At 58.7% G+C, this 19628-nt stretch overlaps 1 protein-coding gene and 1 long non-coding RNA gene across 3 annotated transcripts in view; one reads left to right on the top strand and one right to left on the bottom strand.

The window, feature by feature from the left end:
* PACS2 (phosphofurin acidic cluster sorting protein 2) overlaps window positions 1–8405 on the bottom strand; it is a 65502-nt gene extending 57097 nt beyond the window's left edge. The window contains exon 1 of one of the 2 annotated variants that reach the window (XM_070358122.1): window positions 8112–8405. In XM_070358122.1, the coding sequence (XP_070214223.1) occupies window positions 8112–8230 (119 nt within the window). In that variant the 5' untranslated portion in view covers window positions 8231–8405. The remainder of the gene's footprint in view (window positions 1–8111) is intronic. The other variant, XM_070358124.1, reaches the window with a different exon arrangement.
* LOC138984347 (uncharacterized) lies at window positions 7525–12907 on the top strand. Its single transcript, XR_011461593.1, has 3 exons — window positions 7525–7701; window positions 9182–11214; window positions 12441–12907. It is a non-coding gene; the product is annotated as an uncharacterized lncRNA (long non-coding RNA).
* Window positions 12908–19628: the final 6721 nt, after the last annotated feature.

Here is a 19628-nt window from a genome sequence, read left to right as displayed (position 1 = left end):
TGGGAGGAGCCAGCAGCTCACGCACTCACCGCCCTCCGTATCCTGGAGCCCAAAATACCCAGCACCGGCAGGAACAGCTGTGAGCCAATTCCCACCGAGGCCGGAAGCCCAGGGGCCGGACTGCAATGTCCGACGGGCCCAGGCCGTGCCCGCAGGGGCCGTGCCGGGCCGGTGGGGTCTGGCTGGGCAGCGGTGCCAGGACACGGCCTCAGAGGGTCCCATCCTGCCACCCACCTGCCTGAGCACCCCTACCTCGGTGGCCATGGGTCACTCTGGCCACAGCAAGTGACGCTCAGGCTCCCGAGGGATCCCCAAGACCCGAACTGGAGTCTCCACGTGCAGAGCCCCCAACTCTCCAGACTGCTCTCTGGGACAGACCCTGGCCCCGTCCACCCACACCGAGGCCCCCCTCACCCACCTCGCTGTGGGGAGGGGGAGCCAGGGCTGGTGCCTGGATCCTGGGAAGACAGGAAGGGCAGTGTGCCCGTGAGCGGGGCCCATGCAGCTGACTGCCCGGAACAAAGCGTCACGGGAGGCACCACCTGCCCCAAGCAGCTGCCTCCGTCCACACTCACCCTCAAAGGCAGCACTTCTCGGCGCTGAGCCCACCTTGCCACCTGCTGGGGGAGCAGCCCACCGCCCAGGTGTGCACGGGGCCTGACACTGCCATCGTGGGGGCAGGAAAGGTGGTGACCGCAGCAAGGGGCCAGGCCTCCCCCTGAGACCACAGTCCACAGGCTCAGACGGCTGAGGTCACAAGCCCCGGTCTCTCCCTCAGCGCAGCTCTCGCCTCTTAAGAGCCCCAAAAGCCCAGCCCACTCTCAACCCCGACCTGCCCTCCCGACCCCACCCACATCCAACCCGCCTCAGCCTCCAGCTAAATCCATGCCCACCAAACAGATCCACGGCCTCCCAGGAACTCCAAACTCGGCCTCATGCTCAGCCACAGGCACCTGCCCAGCACCGTCCATCACGGCTCTGCCAGCGGAGGGGATGGCCCATCTCACCCGCTTGCAGGCCCTCCTGCAGGCTGGGGTGCCAAGCCGCATGGGCACGTTTCTGCAGGGAGGAGGACTGAGGACTGGCCGCTGAAACAGGGAGGAGCAGAGCCTGCCCGGCGGCCAGTCTGTGATGCCAGAGGAAAGGGCAACCGCACGTCCACCGAGTCCAGAGGCAAGGAGAGAGCTGGGAAGAGGAGAGTGCCTGAGGACTTCCCGGGAGTCCTGAGAACCTCCCTCCCAGAGCCCAGAGCCCAGTGAGCCCAACTCAGGAGAACCACCACCCAGAGCCCAGAGCCCAGCGAGACCAACTCAGGAGAACCACCCACCCCAGAGCCCAAAGCCCAGTGACCCCAACTCAGGAAAACCACCACCCAGAGCCCAGAGCCCAGCGAGACCAACTCAGGAGAACCACCCACCCCAGAGCCCAGTGACCCCAACTCAGGAGAACCTCCCACCCCAGAGCCCAGTGACCACAGCTCAGGAAAACCACCCACCCCAGAGCCCAGAGCCCAGTGACCCCAACTCAGGAAAACTACCCACCCCAGAGCCCAGAGCCCAGTGAGCCCAACTCAGGAGAACCACCCACCCCAGAGCCCAGCGAGACCAACTCAGGAGAACCACCCACCCCAGAGCCCAAAGCCCAGTGACCCCAACTCAGGAAAACCACCACCCAGAGCCCAGAGCCCAGCGAGACCAACTCAGGAGAACCACCCACCCCAGAGCCCAGTGACCCCAACTCAGGAGAACCTCCCACCCCAGAGCCCAGTGACCACAGCTCAGGAAAACCACCCACCCCAGAGCCCAGAGCCCAGTGACCCCAACTCAGGAAAACTACCCACCCCAGAGCCCAGAGCCCAGTGAGCCCAACTCAGGAGAACCACCCACCCCAGAGCCCAGCGAGACCAACTCAGGAGAACCACCCACCCCAGAGCCCAAAGCCCAGTGACCCCCAACTCAGGAGAACCACTCGCCCAGAGCCCAGTGACCCCAACTCAGGAGAACCACCCACCCCAGAGCCCAGTGACCCCAACTCAGGAAAACCACCGCCCAGAGCCCAGTGACCCCAACTCAGGAAAACTACCCACCCCAGAGCCCAGAGCCCAGTGAGCCCAACTCAGGAGAACCACCCACCCCAGAGCCCAGCGAGACCAACTCAGGAGAACCACCCACCCCAGAGCCCAAAGCCCAGTGACCCCAACTCAGGAGAACCACTCGCCCAGAGCCCAGTGACCCCAACTCAGGAGAACCACCCACCCCAGAGCCCAGTGACCCCCAACTCAGGCACACAAGAGAAACCTCCCCTGGACACCAAAGAGATGACCACAGAGCCACCGGGGAGAAAGGACAGACCTTCAAGCCAGTCACACCCGACTGACGCTGACCTCACAAGAGCCAAACTGAGAGCCACGCTGGGGAGACGCCACCTGGGACCCCACAACCGGCAGGACACCCTCTGGGACAGTGGAAAGCATCTCAGACACCCTGAAAGAATGTGAGTTATCTGCAGACCCTCACTGAAGAGAAGCCTAAAGATGTACTTTCAGACAGAAGGAGGAGGGAAGATGGGGCTTCTCTAGTAGCTCAACTGGTAAAGAATTGGCCTACAATGCAGGAGACCCACTGGAGAAAGGATAGGCTACCCACCTCAGTGTTTTTGGGCTTCCCTTGTGGCAAGCTGGTAAAGAATCTGCCTGCAATGCGGGAGACCTGGGTTCAATCCCTGGGTTGGGAAGATCCCCTGGAGAAGGGAAAGGCTACCCACTCCAGTATTCTGGCCTGGAGAATTCCATGGACTGTAGAGTCCATGAGGTTGCAAAGAGTCACACACAACTGAGCGACTTTCACTTCACACTTCTGAGATGCAAAAAGAATAAAAAAGTGGTGAGTTTTGAGATTAATCAACTATTAACAATAGAAAGTAATAACAATAATCTCATACGGGCTTAAAAAGACGTTAAAATGCTCCACACGAAAGCACACAGACGTGGAGCGACAGGTCGGACTCACGTGGTCTAAGGTCCCTGTTGTTCAGGAAAAGAATGTACGGTTAAGTCCAAACCACAACAGCAAGCGTGCAATTTACACGGTAACCACGTAAGGACTAGAAATAGTGACAAGTTTCAAACTAATAAGAAATGGAGGAAGGGAAAACCCACGCACAGTGAGGCACAATGAAAAGGCGAAGCTTAGAAAATAAAAGGACGATGAGGACAAAAATAAAGCGGCAGACGTGAACCCGACTACCAGTAACTTAGACAAATAACAATGGACTGAACGTCCTGGTTAAAAAATAAAGACTGTCAGATTAAATGAAAACGAAATCTAGGTGGTGCCAAATAAAAAACACACAGCCAACCTGTGAGGACACAGCAAAGTTTAAAGCAACAAGGTGGGGAAAGATATAGCAGGCAGGTATTTGCAACAGACAGCTGAGCGCTACACTGTCACCAAGCCTGTCTGGAGGAAAAGCCCCGCTGGGTGCCGGTCAGCCCTGACCACTCAGGGCCTGTGATTCCGCAGCCGTGTGATCTAAAGACAGAGCTCCGGGGGAAACAGACAACCCCCTCCAGGCTCGGAGACTCTTCCGTGCTTTCCAAGTAGACAAGAAAGGTAAAAAACCTCAAGACACTATAAGCCAAGCGTGACCCACAGGGACAGGCATCAGACGTGGCACCACCAAGTGCCAAACACAAGGCCCTTTTCAGGACGAGCAGAGCATGCATGGACGCTGGCTTCAAACGGAGCCCCAGAGGAAGTCCTAACATTCTGAGGACCTGGTGTCACACTGACCACCCTCTGTGACCACAACACAAGTAAGTTAGAAACAATCAAAGGAGAAGAAATGAACTCACCAATGGAGAAATAAGAGGAGACGTCTGGATGTGAAGAAACTCTGAGATATCCATCCCACCACGTTAAAGAAGGAAAAACGGAACATCTTTTGAAGATTTTAAACTCAACAACTCTACACATAAAAGCTTGTGAAATGCAGTCAAAACATTACTTATTTTGCAGCTTTAAAATCTTACAAAAGGGACCTCCCTGGTTATGTGGTTAAGAATCCACCTACCAATGCAGGGGACACAGGTTTGATCTCTGGTCTGGGAGGATGTCACCTGCTGCGGGCCAACTAAGCCTGAGCACCTCAGCGACTAAGCCCGCACTGGGCGCCAGAAGAGGCCACTGCAGAGAGGGGCCCGCGCGCCGTGGTGCAGAGGAGCCCCGCACACCCCAACCAGGGAAGCCCCCACGGCAACGAGGGCCCAGCGAGGCCAAAGGCAAATGAAAACACGAGTGATTAGAAAACTGAGCACAGAAGGAAAGGAGGGAAAAGGAGGAGCCGCGTATCCATCCTAAGAGATGAGAACACGGACACGAAACGAAAACAAAGAGCGTAAACAGGAAGGAAGATGTGAATGTTCATTAAAAAGGAACCTGATGGACCCTTGGTGAGATGGATCAGCGCGTGGACGCCCACCCACTCGGTCAATGGGAGGGATCACAGGGGACAGCTCTACAAGTCCTGCAGGCACTTTTTTAGAAAAAGAACATTAGGGACAACTTTTTGCCAATCGAGTTGAAAATCAGGAAAAAATGGACAAATTCACAGAAAAATGTATTTCTAAAGCTAACTGAAAGGCAGGGATGGGGGTCCTACAACCATTAAAGCGGTCAAGTCAGGAGTTACCCCTGGCCCAAAGCAACCTGGAGTCAGGTCCCCTGACCGGCAATCTCACCATCGCCTGGACGTTCAGGGAACAAACAACTCCTGCTTCGCACAGACACGCGTGGGGCAGCTCACTTTGCAGGTGTCTTGGCATCAAAATCGGATAAGGGCAGCGGATGAGCAGATTACACACCCCAGGCAGAGATGCGAAGTCCTGAGCAAAGTCTGATGCCATCTGCCTGCCTGCGGGAAGGGGACCAGGGCACCAGCACGCTGGCACACCGCTATGTTTCCAAGAGGGAGAGGCAGGTTTAATGCTGGAAGAGCCACATCAGCAGGGAAAGGAGCAGGACGACATCCGGCTCTGCGTGTTTGATCACACCCAGCGCCCGCACACTACAAGCGCCCGGCGCGCCCCCACGGAGAAACCCAGTGCAGCCTCCAAAGTGGCTGAAGGTGAAAAGACGGGCTAACACAGGACCCGCACAGAATGGCAGGCGGGCGACGCCTGGGGCACGTGGCCCACAGGGCGGCCACGGCCCGGGCAATCGGCACTCGCCCTGCCGTGGGCTGCAGCGGACCCAGCACGCAGACGCCAAAGCTTACACTCCAGCTGCAGCCCCTTCCGGAGGGTGAGCCAGGCAGAGGAGGCCGACAGGAGGGTGCATAGGAACGTGAGCACTCAGTAAGCTTGCAGAGATCTGACCCTGTGATGTCAACTCACAAACCTCAACGGGACGGAAAATTAGGGGATGAGTACAAGGGTTCAAAATGCCCGAGACCCCACTGAAGCGGGTGGAGGGGTGGGTGGGGGGTGCGGCAGGAGGCTGCTCAGGGAATCCCCACAGGGGCAGGGGCAGCGGGACGCCAGGGCTGAAGGTCACTGCAGGGGGTGTGGCCTGTGCCCCCAAGGAAATCCAGGAAACCAAGCACCAGCTCCCAGGGAGAGCAGAGAGCTCTCCCAACAGCCCTGGGGAGGACAGACCACAGGACTAGACCAAGGCCAACACCAGGCGCACCTTTTTGGGTGGCAGCATGGCCTTGCAGAGAAGAGGGTGCTTTCAACACAGCGCTGAAAAGGAATTACTAGCCCTTAAAAACCCACTGAGGCTCAAGTCGGGGGATAAAGCAGGAGGAAAAAACTGGCAAGAGAAATGAACAAGAATTTCGCTGACGGGGAAGTACAAGTGGCCTACATCAGTAATCAGAGAAATTCAAATTAAAACCACAATACCATTTCACACCCACCAGATTGGCAGTGATTAAAAGTCAGGCAGTGCTGGCAAGAATGCAGAGCAGCGGGGACGCCAGTGGGGGTGAGCTGGCACAGCCGCTCCGGGAAGCCTCCTGGTAGTAACACCAAGCACACGCCCCAAACGCTACTGCCAGTGCGAGAAGGCCCAGGGTGGGCGCATCACTAGTCCAAACCGGGGGCCAGCCACAGTGCCCAGACAGAGCGAAGATGCACCGCTGTCTCATCGGGACCAGCAAGCACCCACAGCCGGCAGCTCCAGCGGTCAGAACCGGGCGCGCGCCGAGCACACGGTCAGAGCAGCGCCTCTGCGCCCAGTCTCCAAACAGGCAGGGTGGACAGCCTGCCGGCTCCGGAGGGCAGTGGGGCCAGCAGCACCCGGGGGGAGGCTGCGCTGGGACGGGCAGGGGTGCTCTGTGCCTGCCCACCCTACGGCCGCTGGGCCCCACGCCCACAGAACAACCCTGCCTGCCCTGCCCCCCCAGCCCCCACAGAGCTGTGGAACCCCGACCCCTGGCGCTGCCTAGCCCCACCCCCTATCCCGCCCCTCCTCCCATACACACAGCAGGGTGGGCGTCCTAGACCAGCTCCATGCCCCAGACCCCCGCCGCCTCCCCCTCCTCACTCTGGTTAAAACCTCAGTGGTCTTTTCAGAGCCCCAGGAGGCTGCTGAAAGGTGCAGGAAAGGCAGGCTGCACTCCTAGCTCTGGGGGGAGGAAGGGTGTATGTACATGCCAGGAGGGGGGCATCTGTGCCCCCAGGGAGAGCAAGAGGTCTGGTGGGGGGGGTGCTGACGGTGACAGCAGAGAGAAGCAGCACTGTGGGGGGGAGGGGTCCAGCATGACCCGACACTGGGCCCAAAGCCAAGATGGGAGAGAGGAGGGTGGAGACCAGGCCTGGGCAGGTGAGACCTCCCAGAGAGGAGGCAAGCAGGCAGACGTCCTGTGAACACCCCACCCTCCCAGAGGCCCACAGAGGCCGGGAAGCACCCAGTCTTCCACTGGGCACAGCCACACCCTGAGCTGCGGGCCCTGCGCTTGGAGGGCACCCCGGCACCTCTGCGTGCCCAGCACCTGCCCTGCACACCTGTTGAAGGCACCGCGGCAGAGCGCACCCCTCCACACACACGGCCACGTCCTCCAGTCCTGCTAGAAGGTCTCCCCAGGGAGAGCTCTTCCTGGCTGCCCGCCAGCAGCCCTCGTGGCCTGGTGTCCACTGCAGAACCAGGCCCTGGCATGACTCTTGTCTCTCTCCCCGTCAGCCTGGGAGCTTCCTCAGGAAGGACCACTGATTGGGAAAAAACCCACAGAGCTTCCAGCTGGCAGGAGAAGCAGGGGCTGGCCACAGCGCTGCCCCGTGGGTGAGCCTCCTCCAGCTGTACTGCTGGGGACAGGACGCTTCCCCACCAAGTAAAGAGGGCAGCGTCTCTGGCGATGGCATGATGCAAGGAGCAGTGTTTATGTCCAGGAAAGTCCCCAAATTACAAAGCACAGAGCAAACAGAGAAAGGGCGGACACTCCGGCCAGCAGGATAGAGGGGTTGGGCCAGACCCTCAGAAGGACGAAGGACGAAGCAGTACAGCTGTGGTTCGAGATATGTGTGTCCTCTGGACACTGCGCACCCCGAGAGTGACTCCCAGGCCACTCAGGCGTGACAGTGTGGCCGGACGCAAAAGGAAATCTATGGTACCCGGTGGAGAGAGGAGACACCACACCCTAAGTCAACTCCACCGGCACCGCACGGGTAGGCAGGTGCAAGGATGCCGGACGTGCGCGAGCCAGGTGAGCGCCCGCGAGAGCCCGGGGGACCGCGCGGGGCCTGAGAAAGCCGGCGCCGCTTCCTCGGCTGCACTGGACCGAGACCTCAGGGACCATCCACGCGTCCGGGTTCGCGCGCAAAGAAAGCGCGCGCCCGACGTGGGGCGCCAAGGCCACGGCCCGGGGTGGGGATCCCGGAGCGGACGGCCCCCGGGGCAGGCCGCCGGTGGGAGTCCCAGGGTGGTCGGTCCCAAGCGGGGACCCCAGGGTGTACGGTCCCGGTGCACGGCCCGCTGGGCGGGCCCGGTGTGCAGGTCCCGGGAGGCCGGGCGAGGGTGCAGGCCCGGGCGGGGGCCCGGGCGCGAGGTCCCCGGGGGCCGGTCCCAGGGGCCGGCAGGTGCGCGCGGGAACAAAGCGGCGGGCGGGCGGCGTACCTGGGCACGCAGCTGGGGCTGGAGCCGTCCACCTCCCAGGTGGCGAACAGGTTCATGGGCACCGGCGTGTTGAGCGCGGCGGGCGCGCCGGCCAGGCCAAGGCGGCCCCGCTCGGCCATGGCGCCGGCCCCCGCCGCTCCCTCGGCGGCCTGGGCTGCGGCCGGGCCGCGGACGCGCGGCGGGCGGGCGGGCGGGCCGGGCGCGCGGAGGGCGGCGGCGCGGTCACATGGCTGCCGGGCGGTGGGGCCGGCCGGGCGGGCGTCGGACAGGCCCGCGGGCGGCGACCAGGCTGCGGCCGCCCCGCCCCGCCCCGCCCGCCCGCGCGCGCGCCCGCCGCGCGCGCCCGCCCCCGCCCGCGCCGCCGCCGCCCATTGGCTGGGCGCGCGCGCTCTCGCCGACTCGTGCCCAATCACGGCGCGCGGAGGGCTCACCGGAAGTGAGGTTCGCGCGCCCCCTCCCGCCGGCGACCCAGAAGGCGCCCACCCCCTGCCCGCGGCCCGCGGGAGCGCGCCCCCGCGCCTGCGCACAGGCCCCGCCCAGAGCGCCGCGCCCCGCCCCCCGGGAGCGGCAGGGAGGGGCTGGAGAGACCCCAGGATCCGCCCGCGACCCTGAGCCCCACAGCCCCCGGCCCGGCCTCCGCGAGTCCCCGACCCCCAGAGCTACGCATCCCTGAGTCTGCCCGCTCCCACGCTCTCCCCGCGTCCCCTGACGACCCCCCTTTCCCTGCCGTGCCCCGTGTCCTCGGCCCCGACTGCGTGGACCACCCGCCAGGCCCCCTGGAGTCCTCCGGAGGCTCGCCCACCCCGCGAACCCGCCTTGTGCCCCCGGCGTCCCCTCGCGCCCACCCCCGCCCTGACTGCCCCCGCGGATCGCCTGGGCGGGACGTGGACCCGGAACACCGGGGTTGCGGGGGCCAGCCGCATCGCCCTCCCCCACCCCGAGCTGCTGCCCGCGGGAGCACTGGGGCGCCCAGGGGCTCGATGTGCTCCTCCACAAATCCCCTCTGGAGTGTCCTCTTTCTGCCTCACCCTCCTTATTATCCAGCAGTGCCCTTTCTGCGGTTTTTACAGATGACACTGGAGAACAAATGTCGGAGCAGAGGCGGCCCTTGGTGTGGGGCTCCCAGTGAACTCAGGGACCCAGACAAGGAGGCAGTGACCAGAGCTGCCCACTGGGCCAACGGGGCAGCGGAGGTCAGGAAAGGTCCTCGAAAAGAGCATCTCGTTTTGGGGGCCCAAGGAGGGGTCCCCTCCCCCCTCCTCTTGGCTGCGGTTCTGGTCAGTCACCAGATCCTGCTGCTGAGATTTAGGAAAAGCTGTTCTGGCATCTCTTCTGCTTCTTTGTAGTCACAGTATGCACAGCTGCTTTCCTCCCTGCTCCTGTCTGTGTCTCGTTGTCTGCTGAAACAAGCCCAGCCCCAGCAAACCGACTCGCCCTTGGGGTTTACCCTCCAGCGCCCCTGTCAGCTCTTTTCTCCTGCAGCGGGCCCCACGCTGGCTCCCCCACTTTGTAAGAGCTCGCCTCCAGCTCTGACTCCCTCTCTGGAGCTGCAAACAGCTGTGGCTGCTTAAAGCCGGGGTGGCACTTCAGAGAGAACAAGAGAACCTGTGTTCCCCACATGTTCCTGCGCCTTTGGGGGGGTGCAGCTGAGAGCCACGCGGGGCTGGCTGTCCCCGGCCAGCTGACTGGGTATTGTCTTACATTGTGGCTCCTGCCAGGCAGAGAGTGCCCGCGGGTCTCATACCTCCGAGGTGGGGGAGGGGACGTCCAGAGACCGTGCCGCAGCCCCCTGTGAGGACAGGGGCCCGCTGACCTCAGTGTTCAGCCTGTGGTGGTGCCAGGCAGTGAGAGGTGCAGTGGCCTGAGATGAAGGGGCCACCTGACACGTCGTGTCTGTGTGCACTGACGTCTCACCCAGGAGAGGACTGTACCTGGGGGTCGAGTGAGGAAATTTGGGGTGACTAAACCATAGATGAGGGGGCTCAATACCAGCCGTGCCCTGCGTCTGCACCGAGCACCACTGTGAGCTCTTCGTGGACCAAACAGCTCTGTCCCATCCCCATTTTACAGGTGGGGACACTGAGGCACAGGCAGTTATGCAGTCCCTGGTGGGAGGAGCCAGGGTGTGGGCTCACACAGTCTGGTCCGGAGCTGCCCTGATAACCATGACAGGGAAACGCTTAACTCCTCCTGCGAGGTGGGGAGGGAGACTAGAAGGGTGCTGTGTGCCCTCTATCTGTGGCTCTGTTTACATTTTCTGTTTATAAATGGTGGGACCATATGGACACCAAAATGGTGGTGGTGGTGTTGCAGAGAAGTGGACATCTCACTTTGGGGTCAGAGTCACTTCCTCATCAGAACCCGTCCCATGCATCATCATTCCCTGTATCCGAAAATGACTAGACTGTGTGCCGTAGGGTGAGTGCCCCAAAGGCTGGGAGGACGCCCCTCGGGGTGGCGCAGCCTCACACTCCCCGCCCCTGACACACACACTAATGTTGGGAGCGCCACTCTCCTTTCGGATGGCTGTTTCTGTAAAACAGGAACTTGGCTAAAGAGGAACCTCTCTGGACGACTGGGGTGGCATTGCTCAGGAGGCAGCTGGAGGACGCGGTTGTCCAGAGCACTGAGGTCCCAGGAGGGCACCCTGAACCCCTGTGCTGAGACTCTGACAGTGCGCCACCTGCCTGCCAAGGTTCTCAAATGCCTTAAGGCCTCGGCTTTCCAAAGGGCGTGCTAGGACGCCCACAGGCTGGAAGCCCCGATGCAGGAAGACAGGACCACGTAGCAGCTGGCAACCGCCTTGGTGCGATCCCACCCGCTGGGGGGCCCTGCGCCGGCCAGCCCCGGCTTTCGCTTTTCTATGGGGCCCTCTGGACTGCTGGCTCTTGGAAACTCATCCGTCAGTTCACTCTGACTTAAAATGAATCGCCCCAGGCGTGGGAGGCCTCGCGGCCCCTGCCGGCAAGAAGCTCCCCTCTGGGTGCGGACCCCGCGGTGCGTCTTCTTGAGCCCAGAGCGCGGCAAATCCGGGAGCGCAGACTCGGAGGAGGCGGGCGTGCTCCTCGGCCTGGTGGTCTTTGGAGCGGCTCCAGCCGGTCAGGTGAGCAGCCAGCGCCTCCTGCAGGACCCAGGCACCTGCTCAGCTGGACGGCTCCCTCCCGCTCCAATCCGCAGCTTGGCGGCATCTCCTCTCCCCTGGGTGGTGCTGGGAAGCCGCTCACGGAGGGGGAACAAGACCCTGGCCGGCCCAAGCTCCCCGCAGAGCCCCCTTGACGTGACCTGTGTCCCATCCAGGCCTGTGGGTGGAGGTTGTGGTGGGGCAGAGGCACCATCACTGGGATAAGACGGGAAATGACAGCGGGCTGGGCAGAGGACAGGATGGCCAGGGAGATGCGCCCTCACCCCTCAGGGCTGTGGTGCTGGGAACCCTGAAGGGGAGGCCTGTCTGAGGCGCTCCAGGCAGGTGGGACGGCCCTTACCTGGCCCAAGAGCCACAGGGACGATGGACTCAGCTCGAGGGCAGCCCTGGCCCTCCAGCCATTGGTATTCAACATAGGGGTAGAGATTCAGACACAAGATGTACACCCTGGCTGAGCTTCGTGGCCAGGGTGGCGCCCAGCATCCATCTCCTGAGTTGTTGTTTTTCAGTCACTCAGTCGTGTCTGACTCTTTGCGACCCCGTGAACTGCAGCCTGCCAGGCTTCCCTATCCTTCACCATCTCCCAGAGTTTGCTCATAACTCATGTTCATTGAGTCTGTGATGCTATCTAACCGTTGGGACAGATGGTTATAGATGCAATGCAGGAGACCTGAGTTTGATCCCTGGGTTGGGAAGATCCCCTGGAGAAGGGAATGGCAATCCACTCCAGTATTCTTGCCTGGAAAATCCAATGGACGGAGGACCCTGCTGGGCTACATCTGTGGGGTCACAAAGAGTCGGACACGACTGGGCAACTGAGCATGCATAGCATTCTGTGATTTGGATATAGTACAACCTGTTTACATAGGTGTCCATTTAGGGTGGGGGTTTAGGCCAACATCATGTATGTGGGAAAGCATGTATGTGGCAATCCATTAAAGTGGTCAGATTAGTCCTTAAGACGTTCATAAGAGCTCATGTTTTAGAGGAAGGGAGGAAGAAGTTATGCCATCAGTATTAATAGAATTTGGTTATATCCTGAAAAAATGTGAGAGAAGAGCCGGGAAAAGTGCTATAACTCAGCAGAACTGAGACTGTTACAGGCTATAGGATGTAGAGGTGTTTGTTGTTCATCCCCAGAAACAGCAGACAATAAAACAACGTGAATCTCTCCTTTCCTCTTCCAGAGGGACAGAGCTCTCAGTCTGTGACTGAACATAGGGCCCCGAGAGGAGAGACCCCATTTCCCTGCCTTCCAGCAGAAGCTAGGAGCGTGCGCTTGATTGTGGACCTCCAGGACGTGGGCCAGTACCTCCTGTCAGATCAGCGGCGACATTAGATTAGAAATAAAGAGCATGATAAGTGCATGATGTGTTTGAGTCGTCCCGAAACCATCCCTGCTCATCCTGGTCTATGGAAAAATTGCTTCCCATATCTAAAGGCGTATCTACGTGTGTGGACCATGATGCTGGGGGGAAGTCTTCTTTGGGAGGGGCTCATCAAGTGGTCCCCACAAATGGACAGGCCCCAGACGGTCACTGCAGGGACCTATGGGTAATTTTGTGTCCACCCGACTGGCCACAGGTGCCCAGGTTAAGCAGTTTCTGGGTGTGTGTGAGGGGGTTTTTGGTGAGCTCAGCAGTGGAACGGGTGGTCTCAGTAACACAGGTGCACCCCCAGTTCAGGAGGGCCTCCCCAGGGTGGGTGGGGCTCCAGCCCCCCAGGGTGGGTGGGCTTCCCCATGGCAGGTGCCTCCCCAGGGCGGATGGGGCTCATCCATCCGCTGAGGGTCTGGATAGAACAGAAGGTGGAGGAAGGTGGGATTTGCCCTTCTGCACCTGCCTCAGCGTTAAGTTGGTGTCATCCCATCTCCAGTCCCTGGGTCCTCAGGCCTCCGGACTTAGGGTGACACCACCTGCTTACTGGTCCCCAGCCTGCAAACAGCAGCTCGTGGGACTTCTCAGCCTCCGTCATCACAGGAGCCAAGTCCTCATAATAAACCTCCCTGGGGGCACACGTGCCCCTCGTCCGTGTCTCTGGAGACCTCTGACTGCTACAGAGGTTAAAACACTGACACTGAACTTCAGCTGGAAGAACAAACACGAGCCTGTGCCTGAGACACAGTCCTGGGCCTTCTCACACGGGAGTCGGGGTGACTACGGTGGCTGCTCCGCCCTGTCGCGGGTCAGCTGCAGGGGCAAATGTAAACCTGGGGGCTGCTGCCCAGAAGGCCCAGGAGAGGAGGGCAAGGCTGCGGGCACCACGACCAGCAGGCTTTTGGGGGGGTGGGTGCTGTCCTAGCCAGTATTTCAGGGTCTCGTGTGGTGGCCGTGGTCAGAGCACGCCTGTCACGACAAGGGTCCAAGAGGCAGCCGGTAGCCCAGAGCAGGCGGGAGGATGGCTCTTCTCCAGGCTGTTTGCTAGAGCATCAGGTGTGAGCCTCCCCTGCGCAAAGCACCAAAGTGGGGACTTCCCTGGTGGGCCAGTGGCTAAGGCACCGCGCTCCACTGTGGGGGTTCGATCCCTGGTCAGGGAACGAGATCTCACACACAGCAACTAAGAGCTCCTATGCCACAGTGAAGCTGCAATAAGATCTGGTGCAGCCAAACAAACAAATAAACGTATATATACACATATACATATAGTGTCAACGTGAAACCCAGGTGGACGACAAAGGAAAGAGCCTCGAATACGGCACAGCAACCTCTAGACTCGAGGGGACTCTCTGAGCACAGACTCGAGGAGGTCGCTTGCTGGCAGCTGGGCAGTGCTTGTTTGTGGACCTGGAGATGCGCACTGTCTCCAACGCCAAAATTCCGCTGTCGGCACAGTCAAAAGGCAAATGGGAGAAGAACGTCTGTCATGTATAGGGTAGGCCCAGGGTGGGACCCTGGGTGCATAATCGCCACCTACAGCTACAAATCGCCATGCAGACAGAGAAGGTGTTCCAGAAGATGGGGGCAGGTTGGCTGGCATCCCTGGAATTGAAGTTCCCGTACAGAGACGCCTACTCTGTGCTGAGAGTTAAAGGAGCGGACCTCGGGACCCTGTGTTGGTGCGGGCAGGAAGTGGGTGCCCTGCCCCAGAGGGGCTGCATCAGGCCAGCTCTGGGGGGACCTCGGGGGAGGGAGCAGGAGCCCAGGACGCTGCGAGTGGCACTGCCCTGCGGCCACCTAGGTGAGCGGTTCATGGGTCACCTCTGACCTGTGGAGTCTGAATGCTGGGCGCCCAGCCAGCGAGACTTCTAAGAGTGAAGCCTGGAGTCGAGTCCAGGGTGGCAGAGCCAGGCGAGGTCAGGTCAGCCGCCGCGCAGCTACCCCTTGGAACATACAGCTGTGCGAAACGGTCAGTTAAAACATGGCTTAAAAGAGAATGCATAATACAATCCTATTTGGTTAACAAAACATGTGTGCAAATGCATGTACATGTAAAATATATATTTACACGTAAGTGATTATACATGTAAAGGACCTCTCAATGTACGAGGGAAACACATAAGGTTAGAAGTGAATCCGAAGTGTTAAGAAATTATCTCTTTGGAGAGAGTTCAGTTGATTGAGCTTTGCTTTTTTGCTTCTCTTTATCTCATATTTTCTTTATGGTGAATGTGTATTAATTGTGCAAGGAAAATAAAGGAAAATAATGGCAGCGTCTGTGGTTCACATGGTATTTGCAGCCCGTGGAATATAAAGGCCCCAGTGAAACCGGTGACTGCGCACCCATATCAGCATGGGGAAAGCGTACACGTATGACGCTCGAAACCCAGGCCGTGCAGCTGAATGGACAGCTCACCTGGGGTCAGGATAACGCCTAGGAGCCCTCCCCTGCTTACCAGGGGTTGTTCTGGGCCCCGAGAATAAGGGGCACCTCTGCAGTTAAATTTTGATACTTCCCTGTGTTCCCACAATGGAAACTGTGTCACAATCAGCCAGTACAAGACTTCCATGTTGGCCGGACTTCGCCGGCGGTCCAGTGGTTGAGAATCTGCCTGTCAGTGCAGGGGACACAGATTTGATTCCTGGTCTGGGAAGACTTCACGTGCTATGGGGCAGTTAAGTCTGTGTGCCACGGCTGCTGAAGCCTGTGTGTCCTGGACCGGTGCTCTGTAACAAGGGCCGCCGCCGCAGTGAGAAGTCAGCGCAGTGTGACAGAGAGAAGTCCCTGCTCTCCTCAAGTGGAGAAAACCTGTGCCCAGCAGTGAAGACCCAGCACAACCAAAAATTAAAAGAAAAGAAAAGAGTTAAATGTTGGAAAAGGAAAGTAAATAGCAAGGCCCTAACGGAGAAGCCAACAGTGGACGTTCCCGGATAATTCGCGGAGCGTGGGACGCAGCAGTGGCCGTGCCCGCGAGTGCACTTCCACCTCAGAGCTGTCCGGATTAACCTGGGAATGACTTCTGGGTTTCCTTAGCATTTTATTTATTTTTGTTTTTATAATGTTTCACAGTTAGTAAACATGATTTTGGTACTGAAAAGCAATATTATTTTTCAAGCAAAAGAAATAAAGTCCAGGCGGTGGAGGCAGGCCCCAAATGCCAGGCTTTGTGCAGTTTTGAGCAAGAAGACACCTGAGGGACACCGCTTTTTCTGAGGTTGGTGTCAGTGGCGGAGGGACGTCTAGGGCACCAGGAGTGTGCTGCTGCTGCCCGGGGCGGGGGGGCGGCCAGCCGCAGGAGGATGACCAGAGTGACCTGGTGACCCCTCGGGTTTGGGGTGGATGGGAAGAGAGGTGGGAACACCAGCTCAGGCGTGGAAACCGACGGTCTCCCGGGAGAAAGGACAAAACTCCTGAGGGGGAGACGCAGGACAAAAAGCAAAACAAACACAGAGGAAAAGCGGGAGAGTGTCTGGACGCCAACAAAACTCCAGGCGCTGCAGGCCAGTGAGAGCCCCCGACAGGCCGTGAAGGGAGTCGCTTTATTGTTTCATTTTTAAAATTCTATTTATTTATTTGATTTTTTGGCCGTGCTGGGCTTTTCTGTAATCGTAACTAGTTGGCATCTTCCCCTTTGGGGAAGATTATGTGTTTATACATAATACTAAGGTTTGCAGTAGACTAGGGGTTTGGAAAACAGGTTCATCTAAAAAAAAAAAAAAAGGTCCAGCTATTCTAATCACATTGCATGTTGATTGCTCTTACCCGGGACGACGGTCCCCGCCCCAGGCCCTTTCCTTCTTGAAACACATATTGGGGTCGTGGGGAACAACCGAGGCTTCAAGATGTGAGGACATCCAGGGGGCCACACGGGGCAGCCTGTGCTCCTCTCTCGGACGCTCTGGACCCTGAGTGTGACACTTGACCAGGCCTTCAGGGGCGTCTCGGGGTGCTCAGCGGAGGCAACACCTTGGCTGAAGGCAGTCTCGAGGCCAAAGCGTGCAGCAGCCCCGGTGCTCTTAGACTCTCTGTGCCAAGTCCAGCCCCTCCAGGCCGGCAGAGGAACCGCGTCGTGTTGACTGCTTTCCCTGGTGAGGCCAGGTGACTCCTAGGTTGCTGAGCTGCTGGCCGTTCCTCTCCCTGGCCCCTCAGCACGCCCCTCGTGAAGATTCTGCTGACAGTGGAGCAGACGGTACCTGGAAAGATTCTATCCCCAAAGACAGCAGCCACGGCCTCGTTCCTGCTCCTGCTGATGCTCGCCATATCTGAGGCCATCCCAGGTGCCTGCGGCTCCGGAGCTGACTGGCATGCTGCAGAGCTCAGGCCTGGAAGGAGCTGTAGAAAGAGGTCAGGCTGCTGTCCACCCCATCCCCGGGAGGGACCAGAGAGATCCAGGGTGGGCAGGTGACTGCTGATCAGCTGACCTGCCACATAAGGAACCCCCTTCTGCCCGTGGTGGGGTGGGGTGGAACCCAGGAGGTGGGACATGCGGGTGCTGGCCCGTGGCTTCTGCGGCGGACGACAGACTGCCCCACCCCCAGTGGACCTGATGGGGGTGGGCGGGACAGGCAGCGCAGGGGTCTGCCATCATCACTGCCTGCCTGGCGCGGTGGTGGGATGGAGGCCCCATTGCCTCTGGTATGCAGAGGACGAGACCAAGACTTGGAGGCCCTGCCCGCGGGCAGAGCGCTGGTGATGTTCAGGTGACGAAAGCCTGGGGCCCAGCCGGGTCTCTTACCTGTGCTGACTGCCGCACGTGGGCAAGTGTGACCTGGGTGTGACCCACCCAGGCTCTTGGCCTCCTTAATCAATAGAAAGTACTAGAGGCCAGACAAGAAATTCAGGTCAGGAATGTGTGCACAAGCTCCACTGCGGGAGATGCGGGCTGCCTGGAGGGAGCCTGAGGGAGAGCACAGAGGCAGTGCCCGCCTCCCAGGCCTCTGGACAGGGTTACAGTCAGCCCTAACACATGTGTTCACTTAGAAGCAGGGGGAAGTCCCTGAGCGTCCAGTGTTTAGGACTTGGCGCTTTCACTGTGGTGGGCCTGGGTTTGGATTTGATCCCTGGTTAGGGAGCTTGGGGCTTCCCCAGTGACTCAGCGGTAAAGAATCTGCCAGCCATGCAGGAGCCACAGGAGACACAGGTTTGATCCCTGGGTCAGAAAGATCCCCTGGAGGAGGGCATGGCAACCCATTCCAGTGTTCTTGCCTGGAGAATCCCATGGACAGAGGAGCCTGGCGGGCTGTAGTCCTTGGGGTCGCAAGGAGTCGGACACCCCTGAGCAGCTGAGCATGCGCGCCCGTGCAGGGGGTGTGTGCAGTTCCCAGCCCTTGTTCCTGACGCCCTGCTTTTACAGCTGGCTCTTCAGAAGTAGGCTTGGGCTTTTTGGTCTTTTTGTATCCTGTTGTCCCTAATTTGGCTTAACTGTGCCTGCAGGCAGTTATTTTCAGTCCCTTATAGTTACTTTGTGTTTTGTTGCTGGAGGAGATGTCTGTCCAGGTGCAAGCCCTGCAGCAAACTGTCCCCAGGCCACCTGCTGTCAAATACTCGAGATTTGTTTGCGTGCAGTGTGGTGAGATGATGCGCTGACGCAACCGCCTTTGCCTGAAGGTGCCCGAGAAGCAGGAAGACAGAGAGCCCTACAAAGCCTGGAGTAAAGCTTGGAGTTCTATCAAGTATGGGCCCCCACCTGTGTGACTGACATAAGGAAAATCTCTCTAAATAACAAAAGCATCTCCCAGAACCTCACAGTTTTTCTTCATAGCGGTCATCATTTATTCCAAAATTATCAGGTGCACCAGAAAACAGTTTCACACAAGCCAAGAAAAATCACAGATGTAAATCCATAGGTCACCAATATTGGAATGATTAGAATGAACCTTAAAATCTGATTAATATGTTTGAGAAAATCAATGGAAACAAATGGAGAATTTCATCACAGAACTGAAATCTAAAGTAAAAGAATCATTTGGAAATTGTAGAACTGAAATATAAAATAGCTGAAATGAATAACAGAATAGATGATTTTAGAAGCAGATCACACACAGCAGAAGAGAGGATTAGTGAAATGGAAATTATGTAAGTAGAAAATACTCAGTTGGAAACAGGAAGGGGGAAAAAAGAGGTAAAAATACATAGAATAAGACCTGTGAACAACTGAATAGATGGTTTTAAAAGCAGATCACACACAGCAGAAGAGAGGATTAGTGAAATGGAAATTATGTAAGTAGAAAATACCCAGATGGGAACAAGGAGAGAAAAACAAGTTTAAAAACACACAGGCATAGAGGACACAGTAAAAATCCAACATGGGTGTAATTGGACTCCTAGAAAGAGATTTAAAAATTTTTAAAGCATTTAGGAAAAAAACTGTACCTTGCTTTGAAGTGCAACAAAATACAAAAACCCAGAATTTTTCAACAGAAATGATGCAAGCAAAGAAGACCATGCATGGGACGTGCCTGGAAAGTGCTGCAGGGCAGTGACTGATGGCTTCAAGCTGTGCCCTGGACGTGGGCAGCCCCTCCCACAGGCCCTGTCCCCTCTCCAGCTGCCTGCCTGTTCCTATCTGTGTCCCTGACGCAGGGCAGTGGCCAAGCCACAAGGTCCCTCAAACGCCCCATGTTCTCAGACACTCATCAAGCCCCGCCCAGGTCCCCACCTCCGGGGTCCACACAAGACACGTGGAGTCCTGCAGCTGGGCAGGCCTCCAGCCAGGGGGAGGGGCGGGCTCCCTCCCCAGGCCCCCCATCCCCCCTCGTGAGGTCCAGGGACGACTCCTGCCCCTCTCCCCACTGGATGGGGAGGAGAGAGGCCTCCTGCCCCCGGGACTCCCTGCAGGAAGGCAGGTGTCTCCTCAGACCCCGTCCCCTCTACCCCAATCCCCAGGGTACATCTGTACCCAAGGCCTTGACTGCAGGAGAGAGGGGCCGGTCCAGCCTGGCTCTGGGTGGGGGATGGGAGACCTCTGCTCTGACTCCAGGGCCCAGCTGGGCGGGGGG

Source organism: Bos mutus, chromosome 21 (assembly GCF_027580195.1).
Source record: "Bos mutus isolate GX-2022 chromosome 21, NWIPB_WYAK_1.1, whole genome shotgun sequence".
Lineage (NCBI taxonomy): Eukaryota > Metazoa > Chordata > Mammalia > Artiodactyla > Bovidae > Bos > Bos mutus.
The sequence above is the reverse complement of the archived record's forward strand: the minus strand, read 5'-3'. Positions and strand labels throughout refer to the sequence as shown.